The sequence below is a fragment of the Dermatophagoides pteronyssinus genome, unplaced genomic scaffold (assembly GCF_027571235.1).
Source record: "Dermatophagoides pteronyssinus isolate colony J.1.1.1.1 unplaced genomic scaffold, Derpt_VIB-CSIC_2022.12 sq0015, whole genome shotgun sequence".
In the NCBI taxonomy this organism is placed as follows: domain Eukaryota; kingdom Metazoa; phylum Arthropoda; class Arachnida; order Sarcoptiformes; family Pyroglyphidae; genus Dermatophagoides; species Dermatophagoides pteronyssinus.
The window spans coordinates 728,923-750,989 of record NW_027461539.1 but is presented as its reverse complement, the minus strand read 5'-3'; the positions used below and the strand labels follow the sequence as shown (position 1 = coordinate 750,989).

General features: G+C 28.2%; 5 protein-coding genes across 5 annotated transcripts; 1 reads left to right on the top strand and 4 right to left on the bottom strand.

Annotated features, from left to right (window-relative positions):
* Positions 1–1,696: 1,696 nt before the first annotated feature.
* Positions 1,697–8,089, bottom strand: fs(1)N (female sterile (1) Nasrat). Its single transcript, XM_027341350.2, has 4 exons — positions 7,007–8,089; positions 5,475–6,937; positions 2,492–5,411; positions 1,697–2,424 (listed from the first exon to the last, which is right to left on the bottom strand). Exons 1-4 carry the CDS (start codon positions 8,025–8,027, stop codon positions 1,751–1,753), a joined length of 6,078 nt encoding a protein of 2,025 aa, XP_027197151.2. The 5' UTR covers positions 8,028–8,089; the 3' UTR covers positions 1,697–1,750.
* A 203-nt stretch (positions 8,090–8,292) lies between these two features.
* Positions 8,293–17,820, top strand: LOC113791557 (uncharacterized). The gene is made up of 4 exons (XM_027341347.2): positions 8,293–11,233; positions 11,294–11,381; positions 12,686–12,876; positions 12,992–17,820. The coding sequence occupies exons 1-4, from the start codon at positions 8,420–8,422 to the stop codon at positions 13,130–13,132; spliced, it is 3,234 nt and encodes a 1,077-aa protein (XP_027197148.2). The 5' UTR covers positions 8,293–8,419; the 3' UTR covers positions 13,133–17,820.
* On the bottom strand, positions 13,347–15,374 carry LOC113791558 (uncharacterized). Its single transcript, XM_075822201.1, has 2 exons — positions 14,376–15,374; positions 13,347–13,502 (listed from the first exon to the last, which is right to left on the bottom strand). Exons 1-2 carry the CDS (start codon positions 15,372–15,374, stop codon positions 13,347–13,349), a joined length of 1,155 nt encoding a protein of 384 aa, XP_075678316.1.
* On the bottom strand, positions 17,234–18,742 carry LOC113791527 (uncharacterized). Its single transcript, XM_027341317.2, has one exon. It carries the CDS (start codon positions 18,620–18,622, stop codon positions 17,327–17,329), a length of 1,296 nt encoding a protein of 431 aa, XP_027197118.2. The 5' UTR covers positions 18,623–18,742; the 3' UTR covers positions 17,234–17,326.
* Positions 18,743–19,023: 281 nt separating this feature from the next.
* Positions 19,024–21,923, bottom strand: ebi (transducin beta like ebi). Its single transcript, XM_027341362.2, has 7 exons — positions 21,482–21,923; positions 21,278–21,422; positions 20,314–21,217; positions 20,029–20,242; positions 19,929–19,970; positions 19,265–19,873; positions 19,024–19,197 (listed from the first exon to the last, which is right to left on the bottom strand). The coding sequence occupies exons 1-7, from the start codon at positions 21,500–21,502 to the stop codon at positions 19,171–19,173; spliced, it is 1,962 nt and encodes a 653-aa protein (XP_027197163.2). The 5' UTR covers positions 21,503–21,923; the 3' UTR covers positions 19,024–19,170.
* Positions 21,924–22,067: the final 144 nt, after the last annotated feature.

Below are 22,067 nucleotides of genomic sequence, written 5' to 3'. Positions count from 1 at the left end.
ACATCAACAATAACAACATTTGGGCTTTCGAATCATTTTAACGGTTACGAAACATTCGATCGAACTCATGATCAATGATGGTGATGGATGATGATGATGATGATGTGTGAAATACCTGAATTACAAAACAAACAGAAAAAAAATCAATCGATTGTGATTCAATCAACAACAACAACATCAATCGATTGACATTCAAAACAACAACGGCTTAGACAAAAGAATTTTTATAAATACTTACTTTGAACTTGAGCAAATTGTGAAAAGAAAAGAAATATGAATTATTGACGATGATGACTATGATTATAAATGATGATGACGATGATTATGGAGGGATTTTCTTTGTTTGGTCTGATTATCGATTGTAATATTTTTCTCATTAAAGTTATTTTTATTTTTCATCAAAAAAAATGACAAATTCCACGAATTTTGTCTTCTTTTTTCCCAGTTATTTCAACAAAAAAAAAGTTGTTGAAACAAAAATGAAGATTTTTTTTTTGGTTAAAATAATGATTCGACTTTTTGATTTTTCATGATTTGATCATTAAAAACTCATATTTGATTCAAATTTGCTTCGTTGTTGTAAATTTGATTTTCATTTTTTTTCTTTTTTTTGATATCAATCTTTTTTGATTGAAATTTTGCGAAAAAATTTTTCTCTTATGCAACAATTAATATTCTTTAATCATTTGATCGATCAAATGGATTCGATTATCTGATCCAGATTACAAAAAACTTATGGTTGTGAAATTCTATTCCATTCGTCTAAAAATCAATTTCGTAAAGAATTTATTTGGCTTCTTTATTGAAAAGAAACAACGACAAAAAAGATTATTGTCAAAACCAAAATGATTATTATTATTTGTTGAGCTGATTGATTTCCATTGAATGTTAATATTCACAAGTGTGTAGGAGGTTTAAGATTCATAAAATAGTTGAATTTTCAAAGAAAATCAATTTAAATTTTCGAAACTTTTTTTTTTTTTTTTTTTTTTTGGTTGAAGCTTCTGGCAAAATAATCTCATCCAATATATGTAATGCAAAAAATATAAAATAAATACAGATTTATATAAATTTTTTAATATATTGTTTCAATATGCTTACCATTATTATTCAAATGATGATGATAATGCAAAAAAAAAATACAAAGAAATAATAATTTAATTTCAAAAACAAATTACTCATTTTGATGTTTACAATATATGTGTGCAGACCTTACATAAATAAAATTACAAAAAAAAAAAAATTTTAGCGGATAATTTGACAGGCTGTTCTTTTGCATTGCGTTCGATTTTTTTTTTTTTTGTTTTGTCATTTACAATGGGTTTTTGGAAAATTTGTCCACACGATCCAAAACATATGGTTCCAAATAATCGTTTTCAATTACATTTGTTAATTTGTCCAAAAAGATTCACTATACAAAATGAAGAAAAATTTATTGATAAAAATGATTCATGTGATTCATATGATTCTTCTGATTCATCCGAATCGATATCATCAAACCAGTCAGTTGATGAAAAAATTAGATTATTATCAAATTCAAATGATGATCAAAATCAAAATATGAATGATGATAATCTTAAACTTTTAACAATGGCTGAATATGTTAATATATCAAAATTACGACGTATCTGGTATCGTAACAGTCTGAGGAATTATTTATCTAGCCGATTGACGAATGGAAATATTGAAAAAAATGTTTGCAAAATAGAATAACAAAAAGTTTATTCAATTGAAAGAATTATAAAAATGTTTAAACTGAATCATGTTGAAACAAAATGAGATTAGTATAATCAGTTTGAAATTGTGGATTGAAACGTGCTTCAAGGTAAGAATTTTTAACAATTTCATCATCGCATGCTGTAATCTGTATACGTAACAATAATCGATTTTTCGAATAGATAAAAGGCTGGACCCGGCGATTTGATGTTTGATGTCCGGAACCTTTAATGATGATCGTCCAATTTTTAATGAATCCTTGTATGCCTTCCTGTTTCCAGATGTATAAATATGAATCGCTCATTAAAATCATAAATGGTTCCATCAATGAATTGGTTATGCCCATACTGAACAATGAAATCGAATGTACAGGTTCAGCCAATGGAATTGTTTGAAATAAACGAAAATGACAATCATTTTTTATCCGTTGATAAATACGAATCATTGGATCAATATTGATTATATTAAAAACAAGATAATGAACATTATATAAAGTAGTTTCATGTTGAATATAATGGCCAATATTGGAAATTTTTTCTAACTGAAAATTCTGTATAAAAACATGTGTCTGATTTGATCTATTATAATCAATATCTAAACGAAATAATTTGGTTTCATAATTTTCATAACAATCATCAATATGATGATTAGAATCAAAATAAATAACATAGATAAAATGATCCATCGTGAACAAGAATGGTTTTGATCCTTTTGAAATAAAAAACAGTTAAGGGGTTATGTTAATTAGCCATGACAAATGTTTCTTTTTACTAACCTGATTTAAGATTTTTTTCCAAAATAATCAATGATTGTCCATTATTTGGTTCAAAACTGATCAATCGAAATAGCTGAACAGATTGTTTTGCAGGCCATAATTCAGCAACGAAAATCCTATGTCTTACAATAATCGATTGCCATAATAAATGTTTACGTTCATATAAACTATTGAAAAGATTTGCTGTAACAGAAACATTAAACACTTTAAAACGTTGTTGAAAATCAAGCGATTCCATTGTCCAATCATTTAATATTGATGACATTTGATTTGTTTGATGAAAATAATCAATTTCCAAATTGGATTGTTCATAATAATATTTATGTTCATTCATAAATAATTGATATTCATATAATTTTTGTGTCATTTTTTGTGCATCGATTTTTGAATCAAATTTTGATTCAATTGATTCAATTGTTTTACTTAAATCCAAATCATTTAAATGTTTATCAACAGTAATATTTTCAATAAATTGTGCTTTATCAATGGAAAGAAAACCAAAAATTTGTTCATCTTGTTCCAACGATTCGGCCATAAATCCATGTTGATAGATATCGGTTAAATTTACATTGTTAACCAGATGATTTTGTACATAAACTTTTTTAGCAATAACATTATTGAAATTCAACGCTGGACCATTGGTTATTTTATCACCGTAAAGAGTAATCAAATCACCGGGATGATATTGATTTAATAAATCAACACTATTATTATTCATTAGAAAAACTGGTGCTACAAATGTTATTGGTGTTTTAATATGTTGATTACCATATACTAATAACATTTGTTTAGACAATTTTGGTATATCTAATTGTGCATTTAAATATCCATCTACATCAATATTTTCATTGAAAACAATTGAATCGAAAATTTTTTTACCAGTAATAATTTGTCTTTGACTATCCAATCGTACAACATCACCAATATCGACATTATTAATCAATCCTAAAATCTTGAATCGTGGATTGTTTACAGTTATGTTGTTCGAAAATTTTATATATGGATAATTTTTGATAATTTGATTATTATCCGAATACAATGCAGTAGAATTGAAATGATTTATATCAATCGAATTGATTACATTGAAATTAATTAAACCATTTTCATGATAAATTTCATTGACATTAATTTTAGCAAATGTTTTATGATAATCAATATGTTGTTCTTCAGGTGAATTAATCAGAATAATTTTCTTCAAATAATCTTTATCCAAATGATTAATATTCGATAGAATATTTATACTTTTATTAAACCATTGCCCACCATCGATGATTAATTTTTTAATATTTTGTTCACCATTTGACATTAGAATCGAATCTTTATTGATTGTTTGATTATCAACATTACCTTCGATAATAATTTCGTCAATTTTAATCGAATCGACAAAATTAATTACATCATTATGATTATTTTCAACAATCAATTCACCATGATGATTTTTTTTCAAAACATTTGCATTCAATTCAGTAAGATTAACTAAATTAATTACACCCACTACTGTAAGGTTTTTTGATGCAATTAATCTTTCATTAAATCTAACATTATTATAAATTGTATAATTTCTATTGTTTGTCATTATAACATTTTCAGGTACGTAATTATTCAACTTGTAAACATGAATATCGGCCATTAAATCAACATTACCATAATAAATAATATCACCTTGAATTTGAATTTTTTCATTAATATTTCGAAGTACTAATTCATGAATGAAACTTTCAAAATTTATTCCATTCCATTGTCGAACGAAAAGCTGTCCTTGTTGGATGGTCAAATTTCCATGAATAATAACCGGCCTAGTAATAATATTATAACCATTATTAGTTATAGCTTGATATTTTAATGTTTTTAAATCGATTCCGGCAACAGTTTTCGTACTACGGATATTACGAAATCTTTGTAAAGCGATAAAATTTTTTGAACCATTAATCACTTGATATTTTGATTTCGAAAGATAATTTTCGGAAAATTCTATAAAATTTTTACCATTTATAAAGGTTGTCTGAATATTTGAAGCCGAACAATTTATACAATGAACAAAAGCATTCAAACTAATCGGTTGATTTAACATTAATAAATTGGATGTTTTTTCTTTTAAATTTTCACCGTTTACAGTTTCAGTTTCAATATTGCCATCTATGATCAGCATTCCACAATAAATTGGTGCTACAAAATTAATCGGTGAACTAATATTTTGCATTGTTGAATAACGAAGCCAATTTTCGGGTGAAAATTGATCATTAATTTTTCCATCAATTTTCAAATGACCAGATATTCGTATTTCATTCAGAAATTTTTTATCTCCATTCAACGTCTGGAATCCGGTCAATGTAACAACATCGTTAATCAAATCGTCAACCAAAACATTATCGATTTTATTGTTGAGTTTGATATGATCAAAATAGGTACCATTTTTAAATATAACTTTATTCGAAAAATGTTTCGGTTGATGTAAAGTAACAAAATCTTGTACGGAATTCGAATTGACAATATTAGCATGTAGAGCATTACATCGAAAAATATTATCAATAGTTTTAGCACTTGAAATTTTCAATGAACGTTCCGATTTGAAATAAACATTCGAATAAAGTTGATCCAATGAATCAATATCATTAATTCGTTCAGATATTACGGTCAATTTTGTTACATTCACTGGACTTGAAAATGTTAAATTTTGATAAACATTTTTAAATGAATCCAGATAACGTCGATCTAAATGTGTTAGATTTACACCATCAAATAAACCATTTACATGAAGATTTCCATTCACTATAAGACGATCAATTTGTAAATCTCGTTCAATAATTTCATTATCACCAGTTAATGTAACAATATCAACAGGAATTTGTAAATGATTCAAATAAGTTACATTTATATTGTCCACATTGATTGAAGAAAATCTTTTAACACCGTGAATGATCTTTAGGAAGGGGAAAAAACCAGATACTATGCATGTTTAAAAAAAGAACAATTTAAAACCTACCTGTTCGGAATGACGATCAACCAAATCATCCGGAATACGAACATCATTAATTTCACCCTGAACATTGATAAAATTCATTGTTACATCGGAAAGAATTTGAACTGGCGATATAAATCGAATGTTTTGATTACGTCGAATAATATTGCCAAACAAATCGGTTGTATTTTGTTCGTTTATAAAATTGACAAAAATATCACTTTTAACTTTTAATCTATCTATTTTTGTAGGAATTTTTACTTGTTGAAGATAACCAGAATGATGTTTTGTTAGAACTTGTTTTGGAAAATCTACGATTCGAATATTATCGATAGTATCGACATAAAGATTATCAACACTGATCGAATCGAATACAAGTTTATTACGAATCATTATTTGTTGATAATCATCTTGATTAATGAAAATAGCTTCGGATAATGAAATATTTGATGCGATAAAATTTGAAATTAATAAATTATCAACATAAATTTGATTCGGATACCAATAATTAGCATAAACATCTTGATCAAGATCAGTGTATAAGAAATCACTGAAATCAACATTATTTACATTGTTTATTGAAATGGATTTATCGGCCCAAAAATTAGATGTAAAAAATTTACGTCCACTTATTCGTCGACCATTATGTTTACCAATCCGGTAAATGTTTGACATAATTTCATCGATTGATTTTCCATTATATGTTGTTACGAATGCTTGTTTTGTATAGATTTTTCTTGCCGAAAAACTTTTCATAAAATGTTTTTGACCGATAATATTTACATTTTGATTTCGATAAACAACATCATTTGCAAGTTTTTGTTTCAAACGATCCATTCGATAAACAATATGTTGCAGATGTTTTTTAATAATATTCGAAGCAATATTTAATTCATTCATTGCATAATCTCGACGATTTATATAAATTTTTTTAGCCATTTTAGCATCATTGATTTGATAACGTTTAACACGAACATTAGCACGAAATGTTACATTAAAATTGAATGTTAGATTAACGGCTAATTTCGATATGGTTTGTTGTTGATCTAATTGAAAAACTTTTTTTGTCATTTGTTCAATTTTCCTTTCATATAATTGTTTATTATAACGTTGAAGATTGTACAAATTTGATTCGGATGTTTTTCTCGTATTTTTCCCACCAGAATGTGAAATCAATGTTTCATAAGTGAAAAAATATAATTCCGATTTTGTTGTTAGTTTTAATTCGAATGCAAAATTACGATCATAAAAACTAACAGAATAGATTGGATGGAAAACAACATTCGATGACATTTTTAAATCTTTTGATTTAGACAATGTTCGTAATAATAAAAATGCTGAATTAGTTATATCATAACCATAAATTCTGATAATATCTTGATTTAATTGATCAAAATAGAAAAAATTATCTTCACGTGAATAGCTTAATGTTATTGAATTCATTTTGTAAACAATGGGCAAACGCATACGAGCTACACCTTGAAAACCTTTTGGCGAAAAAAAAATCTTAAAAGTTTCAAAAAAGAAAATAAAAGAAAAGATTAATCAAAACAAACCTTGTTTACCATCTTTCCATTGATAGATATATTGTTCGTTATGAGTAGCAATACCAACATAATAACGATGACCATTCGAAAATAATTGGACATCACGAATAAAATATTGCATTCGAAAAAAATTAACCATTTCGGTCATTCGATCATGATAACGATAAACAGCCCAATGTGTTGTATTCGAAACAACAATAAAACCTTGTGTCTGAATACGTAATGTACGGATATGTAATGCATTTTGTGCTGTCAAACAAATTACCGGATTATCATTTTTATCATCATTGGCATGAATTTCTAATTGAAATTCATCCAATTGTTTCCAACCAGAATCAATCAATGTAACAATACGATATTTATTTTGATCAAAATGAATAATATCGATAGCAACAACACGTTCATGAATTTTAAATGTATGCAATAATTCTTTATCGATTATTCGGGCACCATCTTGAACTTCATATAAACGTATTTCATAAAGACCATTAAAAATCAAAGCAGCTAAAAAGAGTTGATCACTATCATATTGACGATAGAATTTCATCTGTATCAATTGTCCTGACACTTTAATCCGGTTATTCATTGAAGAATCTTTATCATATACTAAATTTTGGAAATGATCCAGATGAAATGTTGTTACAATGAAACTATGATTGAAAAAATACACCAAATAATGATGATTATGATGACGTTTATAATCTAAACCGATCAATGGTTGATTTTCGTTGATAAATTTATCTGAAATCAATCGCAACGATACATTTCTTATATCTAAATTTTCATACAAGCCTTTATAATTGATCATCTGATTGAACATTGCAGCCGATTGTTGTTTATTGTTCGTATTGATTGGATCCATTTGAAATTGATTTTCAAACATTTTCATTGCTTCTTGTGCAAGACGTTGTTTATGTTGTTGAATAATTATCTGCTTTTGTTTTTCAGTAAAATAACTTTGACATGAATATAATTGTAATAAAATTAAACAAAAGGATCCAAAGATCCATAAGAATTCACAGAGCTTCATTTTGCGAAGCTAAGTAAATGACAAAAAAGCAAAAAAACAAAACAAATATCAATATCAGTAAAATGATCAATTGAAATTGTTTTTCTTGATTTATATGAGAAAAAACTCCGGGAAATTTTTTTTCAAGTTTCAAGTTCAAAATTAATAATTATTTTGAAAATGAAGAATCAAATTTTTTTTTTTTGAAATAAGAAAAATTTCCCGGTATTCTCAAAACATCGATTGTATCGCGATAGTATTCGTATACTCGGCTAAAAGGCTTTGTTTTTTCTTAAAATTTTCCAAAATCAGAATTCGCACTCGAATTTTTTTTTCCATTTTAATCTTTTGTTTTTTTTTGTAATTAAAATTATTGATTTGAAAAAAAAATTTTCAAGTCATTTTTCAACATTATGAATCCAACACCCAATAAAATAAATCCTCCAAGTGGTTTTGTTCCTAATACTGGAATTCCATTATATCCTGGAGCCAGGCCATTTATGATGGGTGTTCAACCACCACATTTTATAAATTATCCATCTGTATACAACTATAATTCTTTTTTACAAGCAGGTTATCCTTATACTGGAACACCTGGTTATATGCCTGCTCCTGTTAATCCTCCTATTCAACCATATCCAATGTTTTCACATCCAATTTCAACTAATCAAGTATCAATGGTTAATCCACCCAAAGATCCAAAACAACAACAACAATCGCAAAATACTGCTCAAAATCAAAACGCAATTACATCTACTACAAACACTAATAGTTCAAATAATTCTTCAAAAGAATTTGATCGTCAAGCATTTAAAGAAGAACTACTTTACAAAAATGGACGTGAAAAAGATTGGCATTTACGTTTGTTGGCAAATGATCGCAAACAAGTAGAAACTATGCTTGAAGAAGCTGTTGAATTACAAATACATTTTCAAAATTTTCAAAAAGAATTCAACAAAATGTCACAAACATCATCAACAATGAATGCTGAAGCATTACAAAATTTTAATCTATGGAATAGTTGGAAAGAAAATTTGCTTGCACGTCGTAATCAAACATTTCTTTTGCAAGAAGAAAGATTGAATAAATTTTATCAAAAAGTTCGTAACAATGTTCCAGATATTGTTCAACAATCAATAACTTCAACATCAATGGAAGCAGTTAAACCATCCAATACCGAATCGATTGATTTGTCACGTGTGCAACAAGAAAGCCAAAGTCAACCTTTGCCAACATCTTCGATGCCAGAAACCGATCAAAATTCTCTTAATTCATCCGACAATCGTATAGTTTCCTTTGATGATCGAAAATCTTTGACATCATCGATTTCATCCGAGAATGATTATGAGTTGGCTAAAATCGATAAATTTTCAGAAAAATATAAGCCATCAGTTCAAAGTGCTTTGAATTATCAAGAAAAAATGAATCGAAATTCATTGTTTATGTTGGAGAATAAAAGATTCACAAAATCATTGAATGATTTTGCTTTTGTTCGCAATGAAATGATGTTCATTGATAATTTGATTTCATTAGCCAGATCTAAATCTTTTGAATATAAAGCACAACATCATGATATCAAATCGGAACCTGTTCCAATTAAACAGTCACCAATAAAAGAATCTCCATCGGCAATAAATCCTATACAAAAATCGAATACATTGTCATCTAATGTTTCAACTTCAAAATCGAATCCAATTTCTGTTCATACAAGCTCTAAACCGATTCCAGTGTCCAGTTCTTCGACTTCTTTGTCAAGACCGACACGACATAATGATTCGTCAGACTTGTCACAGAAAAAAATAAATCCACAATATTCATTAAAACCTGAACCATTTGATCAAATTCAAACAATCAAAATTCAAATCACTCATCCTGGTCAACGTAAAGTTACTAATGATATAAAGATTAATAAAATTGATAATAAAACTAATGATGATACGGTAAGTTTAGCGACCAATATTCCAACAATCGAAGCAACAACGAAGTTAACAGCTACAGTCTCATCCAATTCGAAAGATCAGCCTCGAACTAATAATATTCAAGTTCCAATCGTAAGCAACGATAATGACCGGAATCGAAATAAAACACCGATAATCGGTAATAGACCTTCAAATTTATTGCCCAAACCGCCTGCTTTATTATTGTCTGCGCCGATTTCTTCAACATTACCCAAACCGCCGTCTACTTCAATATTGCCAAAACCGGCATCAATATTGCCGAAACCTTCTTCAATGTTACCGGCACCGTCTACTCCAATAATACCCAAACCTGTTGTTTCAATGTCGGCACCATCTACTTCATATTATATGCCAGGAACACAGCCTATTTTTGACCCAAAAAGCAGTTTGCCTTCTCAAACATCATCACCAATATCAAATACATATTCTAAAAATGATAAACCGATTTCGTCATTTTCTGTTCAAGATATGAACAGTTTCATCCGAAATGAACAAAAAAGTCTTCAAGAATTTGAATCACCAAAACTTTCACATTCATATGAAAATCCGAATTTTTTTACATTACCAAGAAAATATTCTGAAGAACCATTATCCATAAAAGATTTGCTTGATTTTCCAGGTCGATCATATCGTCCATCCAGAATTGTGTTCATTATTCGTGGCTTACCCGGATCGGGAAAAACTCATCTAGCACGATTAATTAAAGAAAGAGAAGAAAGCAATTCTCAACTGACTAAAATACGCTTTTTAAGTATGGACAATTATTATCTTAATGAACATGATGATCGTGATCATGAACGGTTCCGCAATGATAACGGATCATTTCGTGTAAAAACCTATGATTTTGATCCAGACAAAGAAGTTCAATTTAAATATATGTTGTTTAAAGATTTTCGTGAAATTACAACTCAAGGTTCTTATAATTTTATTATACTTGATTCAGTAAATTCGGCCATCAATGATGTTCGTCATTTTTATGCATGTGCCATTGAAAACAATTATATTCCTTATGTAATCGAAATGGAAGCTATCGTACGACGATTATTAAATTATTGTGTTGATAGTGAAGAGATTATTGCTTATTGTTATAAACATAATCAACATGGACGTTCATTGGCTGAAATTAGATCTCTTTATAGTGAATGGCAAATACTTCCCGATGATTATCTTCGTGTAAATGCATTTCCATTGGTAGAAAAACATTCCGAAATTATTGAATCTTCATCAACAAGAATCATAGCAGAAGATAATGATCTAATCAAAATAAGGGTATGGATTTTTTTTAACTACATTTTTCATTCTTATATTTTACACAATGCCCATAAATAGATTCCAAATCAATCTACACCACCAAATCCTTATTCAAAATGGATGGATAATTCTCCTAGTCAGGCAACGTCATCATTCTCTTCATCAGGTTAGTAAAAACAAAACAAAACAAAAAAAATTTTCTTAATCATATGAATTTGTGAATTTATTTAGATGAGTCTAGCATAATTTTAAAAATGTTTCCAATGTTTACATTATTCTTTTCATTTTATTATTATTATTATTGTTTACTAATAATTGACGACTATAATTGGAAAAGGAAGAATCTATTGTTTTTATTTTTGGCTTTTCATTAGAAAAAAAAGCGCTAATATAAATTTAATTTAATCAATAATGATCAATTAGCGCTTGTTATTAATGTATACATTTTTTTTTTTTGATTGATAATTCTTTATTCATTCGTATTATTATTTTTGTATATTTTATTACAAAATTCTTTTTAGTTAATGTTAAAATAGTGAAGAAGAAGAAGAAGGCATTATGTTTGTTCATCGATTTTCTCTCTCTGTATGTGTGTGTGTATGTGATTGATTTATTTGCGCTGAATGCATATATTGCAAATTTTGTTGTTTTGGTTGTTGTTGTCTACTAAAATTTTTTTTTGATGGCAGATGTGTTATTATATATCTGTTTGAGAAAATGAAATGTTTTTGAAGATTATGATGATTCAAATGTTTTTCTTTCTTATAATATTGCTAATGCTATTTTTTTTCTTTATTCTTTCTGTTCATTATTGTATTTAGTGTGTGGTGTATGTTTGAGTGTGTGTTTTTTTTCTTGTTGTTGAAAAATGACATTTGTTTATTCTTTGATTTCGTTTGAATTTTTCGGAATGGAAAAATTGAAATGGAAAAAAGTGTAAAATAACAAGAGCGAGATCGATATCTTTTTTTTATTATTGGGCAAATTGCACCCGAATTTCGATGTTCAGCTGAAGCAAATGAAAATTAAAACCATTTTGCACAAGTGTGTGTTTGTTGAGAGAGAGAAGGGAAGAGATTTGTTTTATTTTTTTGAAATTGAAATGTCCAAAAAAAAAAATTATTCTTGTTTACATTAGTTTTACATTCATGAGATTTTATTCTATTTATGTTTTGTTGTTGAGATGATTTTTTCTTTTTTTTTGATGGATTCTTTTTCAAAGAAAAAAGTGACTGGTAAATAAAATGGTAAAAGCAACATTGAGATTATTATTATTATTATTTAAGAGTTTCCAATTATTTAAATGATTGATCGATTGATTGATTGATTGATCGTTCGTTCGTTTGCTTGATTGATTTTTAAGATGATTTCTCTTGTTTTACATGGATTTTCTTTTCTATTTGTATATATAAAGAAGTAATGCACGATTCTATATTGAAAAATTTATCATTTTTTCTCTTTGAAAATTAGATTATTATCAACAACAACAACAATCGAATGAAATGATACAAAATTATCATCATTCGAATTTTTCATCATCCACATCCGTATCAGCAGCGACAACAACAACACCAACATCCGCATCATCAAGACAACCACGTTTCTGTGATAATGATGATGTGGATGATTTTGAAAGCCGAAATAATCGAATACCAAAAAGGGTAAGTTTTTTTTGTTGTTTGATTAAAAGGATTTATGATTATGAATTTGAACCATTTTTTTGATTTGTAATGAAATTATCTTACTAAAAAAAAAAATAACCATTTGAATTTTCAGTCACGTTTTGATGATGGAAATAATACAATGATTGGCACAGAACGATGGAATGAAAATAATAATAATTTATCATATCCACATCAATCTACTAATAATTATTCTTCGACGTACTATCATGGTGCTGATCGAAGATATCATTGAGATAAACAAACAAAATTCAATTTTGTAATTTGTAAACAAATAATTATTTTATTTCAATTTATTGTGGCTTATGGAAAGCCATATTTATATTAGTAAATTTTTATTTTAAAATTTTTACAAAAAAAAAGATTTTTGTGTAAAATAAAACATATGTTTGTGTTATGAAACGCAATGATGTAAATTCATCATTCATTTTATGTTTTTCGAATGATGACTATTTATTATGATCGTTATTATTATTTATGGCCATCATCATTGTTTTCATTTTACCATTTTTTTGTTTCATTAAATTTTGTAGTTCACGAGATTTCATGGCAATTTGTAATTGTGCTTGAAATTTCAATGAATGACGCCATTTCATTCGACGATTCTATTTTGAAAAGAATAAATAATTTATTGGAAAACAAAAAAAGCAATAAAATGATTATTATTCATTAATTTGTTTTGTTTTGTAATTTTTTTTTTTGTAATTTGTATTTCAAATGAACCCTTCAGTTTCTGACTTTATAAAATTAATATATAAATTTAACATTTCTAAACATTGAACATTTAAAACTTATTGATCAATCGATTGATTGATTGATTGATTGATTGACAAACATTACCATAATGGTGATGATAATTTGCTAAATCATAATTTTCCAGCCATTCAATTTTGAATGATGGAGGAAAAGAAAAAACCCTATTGTTACACCGTTATTTACATTGTCGAATTTCTATTTCCCATAAATAAATAAATTATTTGGCAAAAGCAATTGATTATTGTTATTGTTGTGGTTGTTTAAATTGGCTCAATAATAACTTAATCATCAAGAGATGCCTGGAAAGCAAAAAGAAAAGCGACCGAAACTTTTTTCCCTCTCTCTTGGATTCGAATTATTGAATAATTAATTGAACAAATATTATTTTCGAAGCATTGAGCCATTTGATGTGTGTTTGTTGCACTACTATTTTTGACTGAATGACTTTTAAATTGAATTGTAAATGATTAACCATGAATAATAATAATAATAATAAACTATCCACTATGATTATGATGACTAAATCAACATTTTAGAAAATAACAATTTATCTTAATCTATGATATAATCATTTCGTCCCCCACTTTCCTTAAAAAATGAACATTTATTGTGTGTTTGTCAAAATTGATTCGATCATAATTCGACATACACATTTCTTTTTGTTTGTTTGATGAAGGAAAAAAGTTGTGAAATTTGAACCAAAAAAAAAAAAAAAAACAAACCTGAAACCAAACTTTAACTTGTGAATCGGTTAGATTTAATTCTTCAGCCAAACGATGACGATCCGGTTTAGTAATATATTTTTGTATAGCAAATCTACGTTCAAGATTACGACGTTGATTTGTTGAAAATACTGCTCTTGACCAAGTTCGTTTACGTTTATCATTTTTATTATTACGGATTTGTTGTTGTTGTTGTTGTTGATTATTAGCTATTGATGATGATGATTTAGTTGAATGTTGTTGTTGTTTTACTGCTGAATTCGATGATTCATTCAAAATCATAGGTTGTGACAAAATTTGATCATTATTCAAAACATTCGATGTTGATGATGATGTTGATAATAAATATTGATATCGATCTTTTAAACAATTCCAATAGGTTAATTGATCAATATTTTCATTAATTGAATTTGTTGTTGTTGTTGTTGTTGTTGATGGTTGTGGTAAAAATTGTTGATATTGATTACGCATCCAATTGATTTGCTCTTGGTTGAAAAACAAATGTGGAATTATATAATCAAAAGGTGATGATGTTGATGATGAAGAAGATGTTGATGTTGATGAAGAAGTAGAGCCATGTATTCCAGGAATTGAATAATTTGTATTCGTCAATGATGAATGTATTAATGGATCAATGGGAAATGATGTTGTAAAATATCCGGATGATTCACCATATCCACCTATCATTGAATTAATTGTTTGCATTTGGATTGTTGATTTATCAGGAGAATAATTTTCGCTTATTTGATGCTGATTAATAATATCTTCGTTGTGGTTTTGGTTTTTTGCGTTCAAATCCGTTTCGGAAGCCGTATTATTTAAACATAGCGGTGATGACGACGACGAAGAAGAATCCTCTCGATTTTTGATTTTCGTTTTCAAATCATTCGAACATGATGAAAGAATATTTTCCATAGCAAAGTTCAATATTTTTGATTTTGATTGACGATCTTTATCGATATGAATGTTATTATTCATGTCAACCATTTTTTTAATCATTTGATCTAAATATTTCGACAACAACAAAAAAAATCATTTAAAAATGTTTTCAATGGAAAAAATCTTTTCGAAAAAAAATCATCATCATGATCGTCGATACATTTTCAAATTCTTTTCTTTCTTTCTTTTCATATAACTAACTAATTGAAATCCTATCCGATTCAAATATTTAATCGCAAACATTTTCAATTCAATTAAATTTTAAAAAATTTTAATTTGAAAAAAAAAATTTTTCAATAACATTTCAATCTCCAAAACTCAAAAAACAAATTTCAAAAACAAACAAACAAACAAACATTACTTACTTACTTTTATCGAATCCCAAAAAAACAAATGAAATGAATAAATCTTTTGAAATGAATTTTTCTTTTTATATAATCGATTTGGTCGAATGAAAAAAAAATTGGTTTTTCACTTATGTTCACTGATGACACTAACTTGTTGACACCAACAAGAATTCTTTTTTTTTCTCTAACTAAAAACAAATGTGTTTTTTTTTGGTTCACTATGATGAAAAACTGTGTGTGTGTGTAAAAAAAATCAATTTGTCATATAATGATTATGATGATGATGATGATGATTATTAAATCTAATTAGTCTAATTATATGATCACATTCATGGCATAATATAACCAAAAACTAATGATCAAAATCGACTAATGAATCCAATAATCATTTGGGATAATTTCTTTTTTTTTGAAAAAATGAATGATCATAACCAAACAAAAAACATTTAAAAATTTACAATTATTATATCCAGTCAATGGCCAACTTTATAGCAAAAACAAAAAATTGTTGAATATAGTTACGAAGTAATGAAGAAAAGAGGAGGAGGAGGAGTCGAATTATTTGGTTAAATTTCAATATTGTCTTGTCTTGTGTCTTTGTGTGTCTATTACTATGTATATATTGGATGGATTGAAACAAATTGATCATCCCACTAAAACAGTATTTACATACAAGCAAATAGACAAATATCCGATCATAATAAAGACAAATAAAACATGCTTATAATGATGATGATGATCATCATCATTATGATCGGGATTTTTGTTTGTTTGTTTTTCAAATACTGTGAATTACTGTGGATCGAATGAAAATGATGGAAAAACATTCAGAAACATTTACATTCAGAGAAAAATGTTTATATTTCTGTTTTCGGTAATAGGGGTTTCACACTACAGCAATATTTCATGAAATATATACACGAAAATATTTCAGCCCATAAGGTTGAAATGGACTGAAATATTGCATTTGAAATATTTCATTCACATTGCTGCTAGTGTGAAACCCCTATAATATAAATCCATTATTTTGATGGTTATTGAAAAATTTTGGCACGTGTTTAGTGTCTCTTTTCACAAGAAATTGTTTTCCATCTCCCCCTCTCTCTCTTTTTTTCTTTTTCTTTTCGATTTTCAATTTGAAAATCATCATAACCATTTGGTTGGGGTTCGAAATCTAACAATTTGACTAAACCATCGTAGTCAATGATAATTATGATCATCATCTGGTTGACCATCAATTTTTGTTTGACGCGCGTATCCGTGTCATATGTTCTCACTTATTTTTATCCACATAAGTATAATTATAAAAGTTTGACGCAATTATGACTATTTTCGAATATGCAACAAGTTGACAAAACAGACCATAGGTTTTTAGAAGCTGCCAACATTTGTTTGATGAGGTCACAACATTGAAAATTTTTCCATTCTTTTAATCAGTTGTGGTTTTCATAATTCTAATATGATTAGCCCTAAGGATATTCGTATTATTTTGATTGGTCACAGTCATGGTACTAATGTGATGACAAATGCAACGAATTTTCTTTTTTTAAAAAAAAACTTTTCATACAAAAATTTGACAGAAAAAAACTCTTTTTATTTACATAACGAAAAAATTTTAATCAAATTAAACATCAAAAAAAGGATAGAAACATTTGAAGAACCTTTTTATTGTAAAATTTTTTTATAACAATCTGGTAATGAATTAACAGTTAACCATTTTAGTGGCCGTTGTGTTGATTGTGTCCATTCAGTAATGTTGACAAATTTTTTATTTATAACAACAAATCGTTCATCATTATCGTGGATTTTCTTCTCATCACAATCAAAATAATCTACACGTTTCAATTCGATTGGAATTTCATATCTGCGAAAAAGATTTTCAACAAAAACAACATTTTCATTGTAATCTTGTGTTGTTGTAGTTGTTGGACAAAACCATTCTGTTAATATCGACAATGGTAATCGTGTAGTAGGCGAACGATAAGCCAATGAAATAGATTTCAACAATTCCAAATGATGATATGGAAGATTTGTGATAAAAAATGAACAACAAAAAAGTTTATATTTACTTTGTAACATAATGATTTTACGAAGAATTTGTATATGATTACCAATTAGATAGTTATAAATAAAATTTTTGATTATTTTGAATTGTTCAAGTTTTAACATTTGATTTAAATTTTTATCAAGTCTTAATTTACGATAACGATTAAAAGTATGATTTTCAAATTCTGGACGAAGATTATATAACAAATAAATCATTTCAAAACAACATCGCCAACGAGAACATAATATTTTGTCAAAATGATCATAGTAAACAATCAATAGATAAAGACAATCTTTAAAATGAGTTTCATTAAGATGAGCGTCAAAATATCTATTATTTGTCGCTATTGATGAGGATTGGCTAATATGAATCCAAACAAAATGAGAATAAATATAAAATTCAATACAACGTTCTAATATGTAAAGACAATTGGAATCGAAACCTCGTTGAATGATTATATCTTGACGAACAGATCTTAATCTATCAAAAACAAAATCATAATAAATACCAAACTGTTCCCGAATATTCGATTCATTATTGTCACAATTGAAGAATTTTGTATAGAAACAATCGTTGATAAGATAATCAACAGTTTTTTTCAAAACAAAAGTGGGACGAATGTTTTCTGATATAACAATTTCTTTTCCAGCACTTGAACGTTGATATTGTTTCACTGATTTTTGAGCATTAGTAAATGATATTTTTCGACGATCATTGTTTTTTCTATTCTTCTGATACAATGACCATTCGTTTGGATTAATCAATTCCATTCTATGTAGCAGACCATTTTTCTCTCGAAACAGCATTTCTTTTGACGGACACATTTGCATACATTTTGCTTCGATTACTTGATCGTCTTGGTGATTATCACCATAAAGATTTAATGATGAAAATAATTCTGCCAAACTATCCATGTTTTGTAGATTTCGAATTTACCACTGCAGTGACAACATTTCATCACCTCAATCCACCTAAGTGGGCAAAAAAATGTACAAATAGTGTGAAATTCCTCTTTATTTTTTTTCAAAAAAGTTTTATAAAATTTTTCCAGTTTGAGCTGAAACTATAAAGTTTTTTTGAGTAAAATAAAATGAGTTTTCTAAATGATGAAGCGTTCCAAACTGAAAAGAAAATATTGTACCCATTCAAAATAGATAAATTTTCGAGGAAGTTGTATAAAATGTAAAATAAAATAAAAATTATAGTTAATATGGAGGCGAAATAGAGAATTATATGGTGATGATAATGGTTCCGAGTTGAGAAAACAATATTTTTTTTTTTTATAATGTTTTGTGTAAAAAGAGATTGAGTTGCATTTATGGTTTCACAATTATACAAATTATATTTGCCGGAAAGAAAAGAATATTTACAAAATATTTGAAAGCAAAAAAAGAAAATAATAATATTTCTTTGTATTCAAGTGAATGAATGGTCGAGTAGATTTTTTTTTAGTTATAATCAATTATTTCCTGAGATCCAAAACAAATACCTGCTCGGGGGAAAAAATGAAAAATTAGCATTATGATATATTTGATGAATTTTAATGATAAACATACGGATCCATCGGAGGCTGATGCTCCAACCTTGTCTCCTTTAGAATTCCAACAAACTTCGAATATTCCTCCAGTTCCTTTATATGAGTGGACCAATTGTCCAGTCTGTGTAGACCAAATATGTACACATTTATCAAAACTTCCTGATGCTAGGAAGCGACCATCCGGTGAAAATGCAACCGAATATACTGGTTCATTATGTTTGGTCAACGTATTCAAACAGGTTCCTTTTTCCACTTCCCATAATCGAACAGTCGAATCGAACGAAGCTGAAGCCAACATAAGATTTAAATTGGCGTTGGCCGTTCCTGGACCAGTTGGCGACCATTTTATCGTATAGATTTCTTTTTGATGGGCTTGAAAATCATGTACAGGCGTATCTGAATTCATCGACCAAATCTTCAACGACATGTCATCCGAACACGATGCTAAAAGACGACCTTGTGGACACCATTTTATAGCATTAACTTCGTTCTGATGACCTTTGAAAGTTTTGACAGGTGTTAACGATCCCAATTTGCATACATGTATACATTGATCAGTGGAACAAGAAGCGAATGAGAAATTTGTTTGCCAATCCACATCCAAAGCAGGAGCGCTATGAAATGCAAACTAAACGAAACAAATTGAATAATTTGTTAATGATTTAATACTAATTTATATTTACCTGTTGAGTGCATTGACCGGAAGATGCATCCCAAATAATTGTCTAAAAAAGATAAATTTCATTAAATTAATGGATTATGACAATATCAGATTAAACAAACCGTTTTATCCACTCCAGCACTCAATATATAATTGCCTTTTTTGTTCCATTTTAAAGCAAATATTGGACCTTTATGTTGTCCCAAAGTTGAAGCCTGTCTACCTTCGGTTGTCCAAATTCGTGCATAACCGTCATAACTACCTGTGGCTAATAATGTTCCATCAGTATTCCAATCTAACGATGTAACATCTTTGTTTGAAGGTACTTCAGTGCCTCTGTAAATTTTGTAAAATTAAGTTCCACTTTGGATTTGAAAATATTCAACGTCATCTTTCTAAAATCTTACCCTCTTTGAATGCAATGACGGAGTATTAAATGATTTCCAGGATCAGCCATATTCCATATTCGAGCAGTTGAATCACCAGATCCAGATGCCAACAGATCAGACGTAGGATTCCAAGCACAAATAAATACTTCAGAATCATGACCACGAAGTACTGTTGCTTTTGATTGAGGAATATCAATATCATTAATCGAAACAGTTGTTGTTGGCTGATGTTGAGATACTTGTTGAGTTCCTCCTCCTGGATTATTATTTCCAATATTTAATGATGCTATTACAGGTGAATTTAAATTGGCCATGTTAGCCGACGATGGTGGAACAGAATTTGTTTGTACAGGTGTTGGCTGTTGGGCACTATTTACGGATGAAAAATTATGTGGTGTTCCAGAGCGAGAAGCTCCTGAATTCTGTTGCTGTTGATTACCGCTGCCAGGAGGTAAATTATTCAATGGAGCCATATTTGAATTGCTGGACATTGTCATCGAACAATATTGATCGATTTCCATTTTGATCGCGGAATTATTTGAGGTATTTTGAGTAGAATTTGCTGTACCATTTTGAACCACAGAATTTATAAGGCCATTGTTATTCGTGGCCGTATTATCTTGATTTGTATTACCACTATTATTATTAGCCACATCATTTGGTCTTGAAGAATCATTGTTCGTATTGTTACTGCAATTGTTATTATTGTTGGCATTGGAAGTCGAATTGGATGCAGTCGGCGGTCCAGTGCCATTCGGTACATTTCTATTGTTTCCACTTGCATTATTTGCTTCCAAACGTGATAATTGTATTCGATGAAGAAATTCAGGAGTAACAGCATCAATTAATGACATTGCTTCAAATTGTCTTTCGCCTCCATCATCATTGTCAGCATAAAGCTCTGCTTCAGTGTATTGTATACCTGAATCAAAATTCAAATATTGAAAAAAATAAGTTTTAAAGAAATAAAATAATATCAAACCTTTTTGAATGATGGATATTAATGCTGCCGGTGGAACTTGGGCGCCATTTATATTCGATTGGCTAACATGTGATTCGATACCGAATGTAAAAGCAGAATGTATGAATCCACTTTCTTGTAGATATCGATAAATAAGATAGTTGATCTAATAAAAATTATCATCATTAAAAATGAACGAAAAAAAACATCAAAAAAATCATATACCTCATCTGAAGTAAAACTCATGATTTTAATGTTTAATCGATTGATAAATTCGGTCAATCATTCAATCAACTTCAAAACAATAGTGGAATCAAATTTTTTTTTATTATAAAGAATTTGCACGCAATCCCACAAAAAAAACAGACAAACAAACAAATGTAATTCGAAACAAATTTTGATTAATCAAAATGATGATGATGTCGATAAATGAATAAAATGAATTTTTTAAATTTTACAAATGTTATATCCATTGATCAGGATCAGCTTAAACAATACACAGGTTGTATCATATTTTCTATTTATATCGAAATCAAATTAATTATAAATGGACGAAATTTCGAATAAAAAATAAAAAAAAACAAAAAATATTTGATTAATGAAAAATAATTGTGGAGCCAAAAAAAACAAAAAATCACTGAAACATGAAACAATACCCAACCATGACCATCATCATCACAAACAACACCAAACAGCTATAGCCTCCTCATCCCGAGAACCCAGCAAAAAAAAAAAAAAAAGTCCATGCATAAAAGAAAAGAGGGAGAGCTTTATTTTGGTGTGTGTGTGACGAGCAGCCGCTAATTGAAAA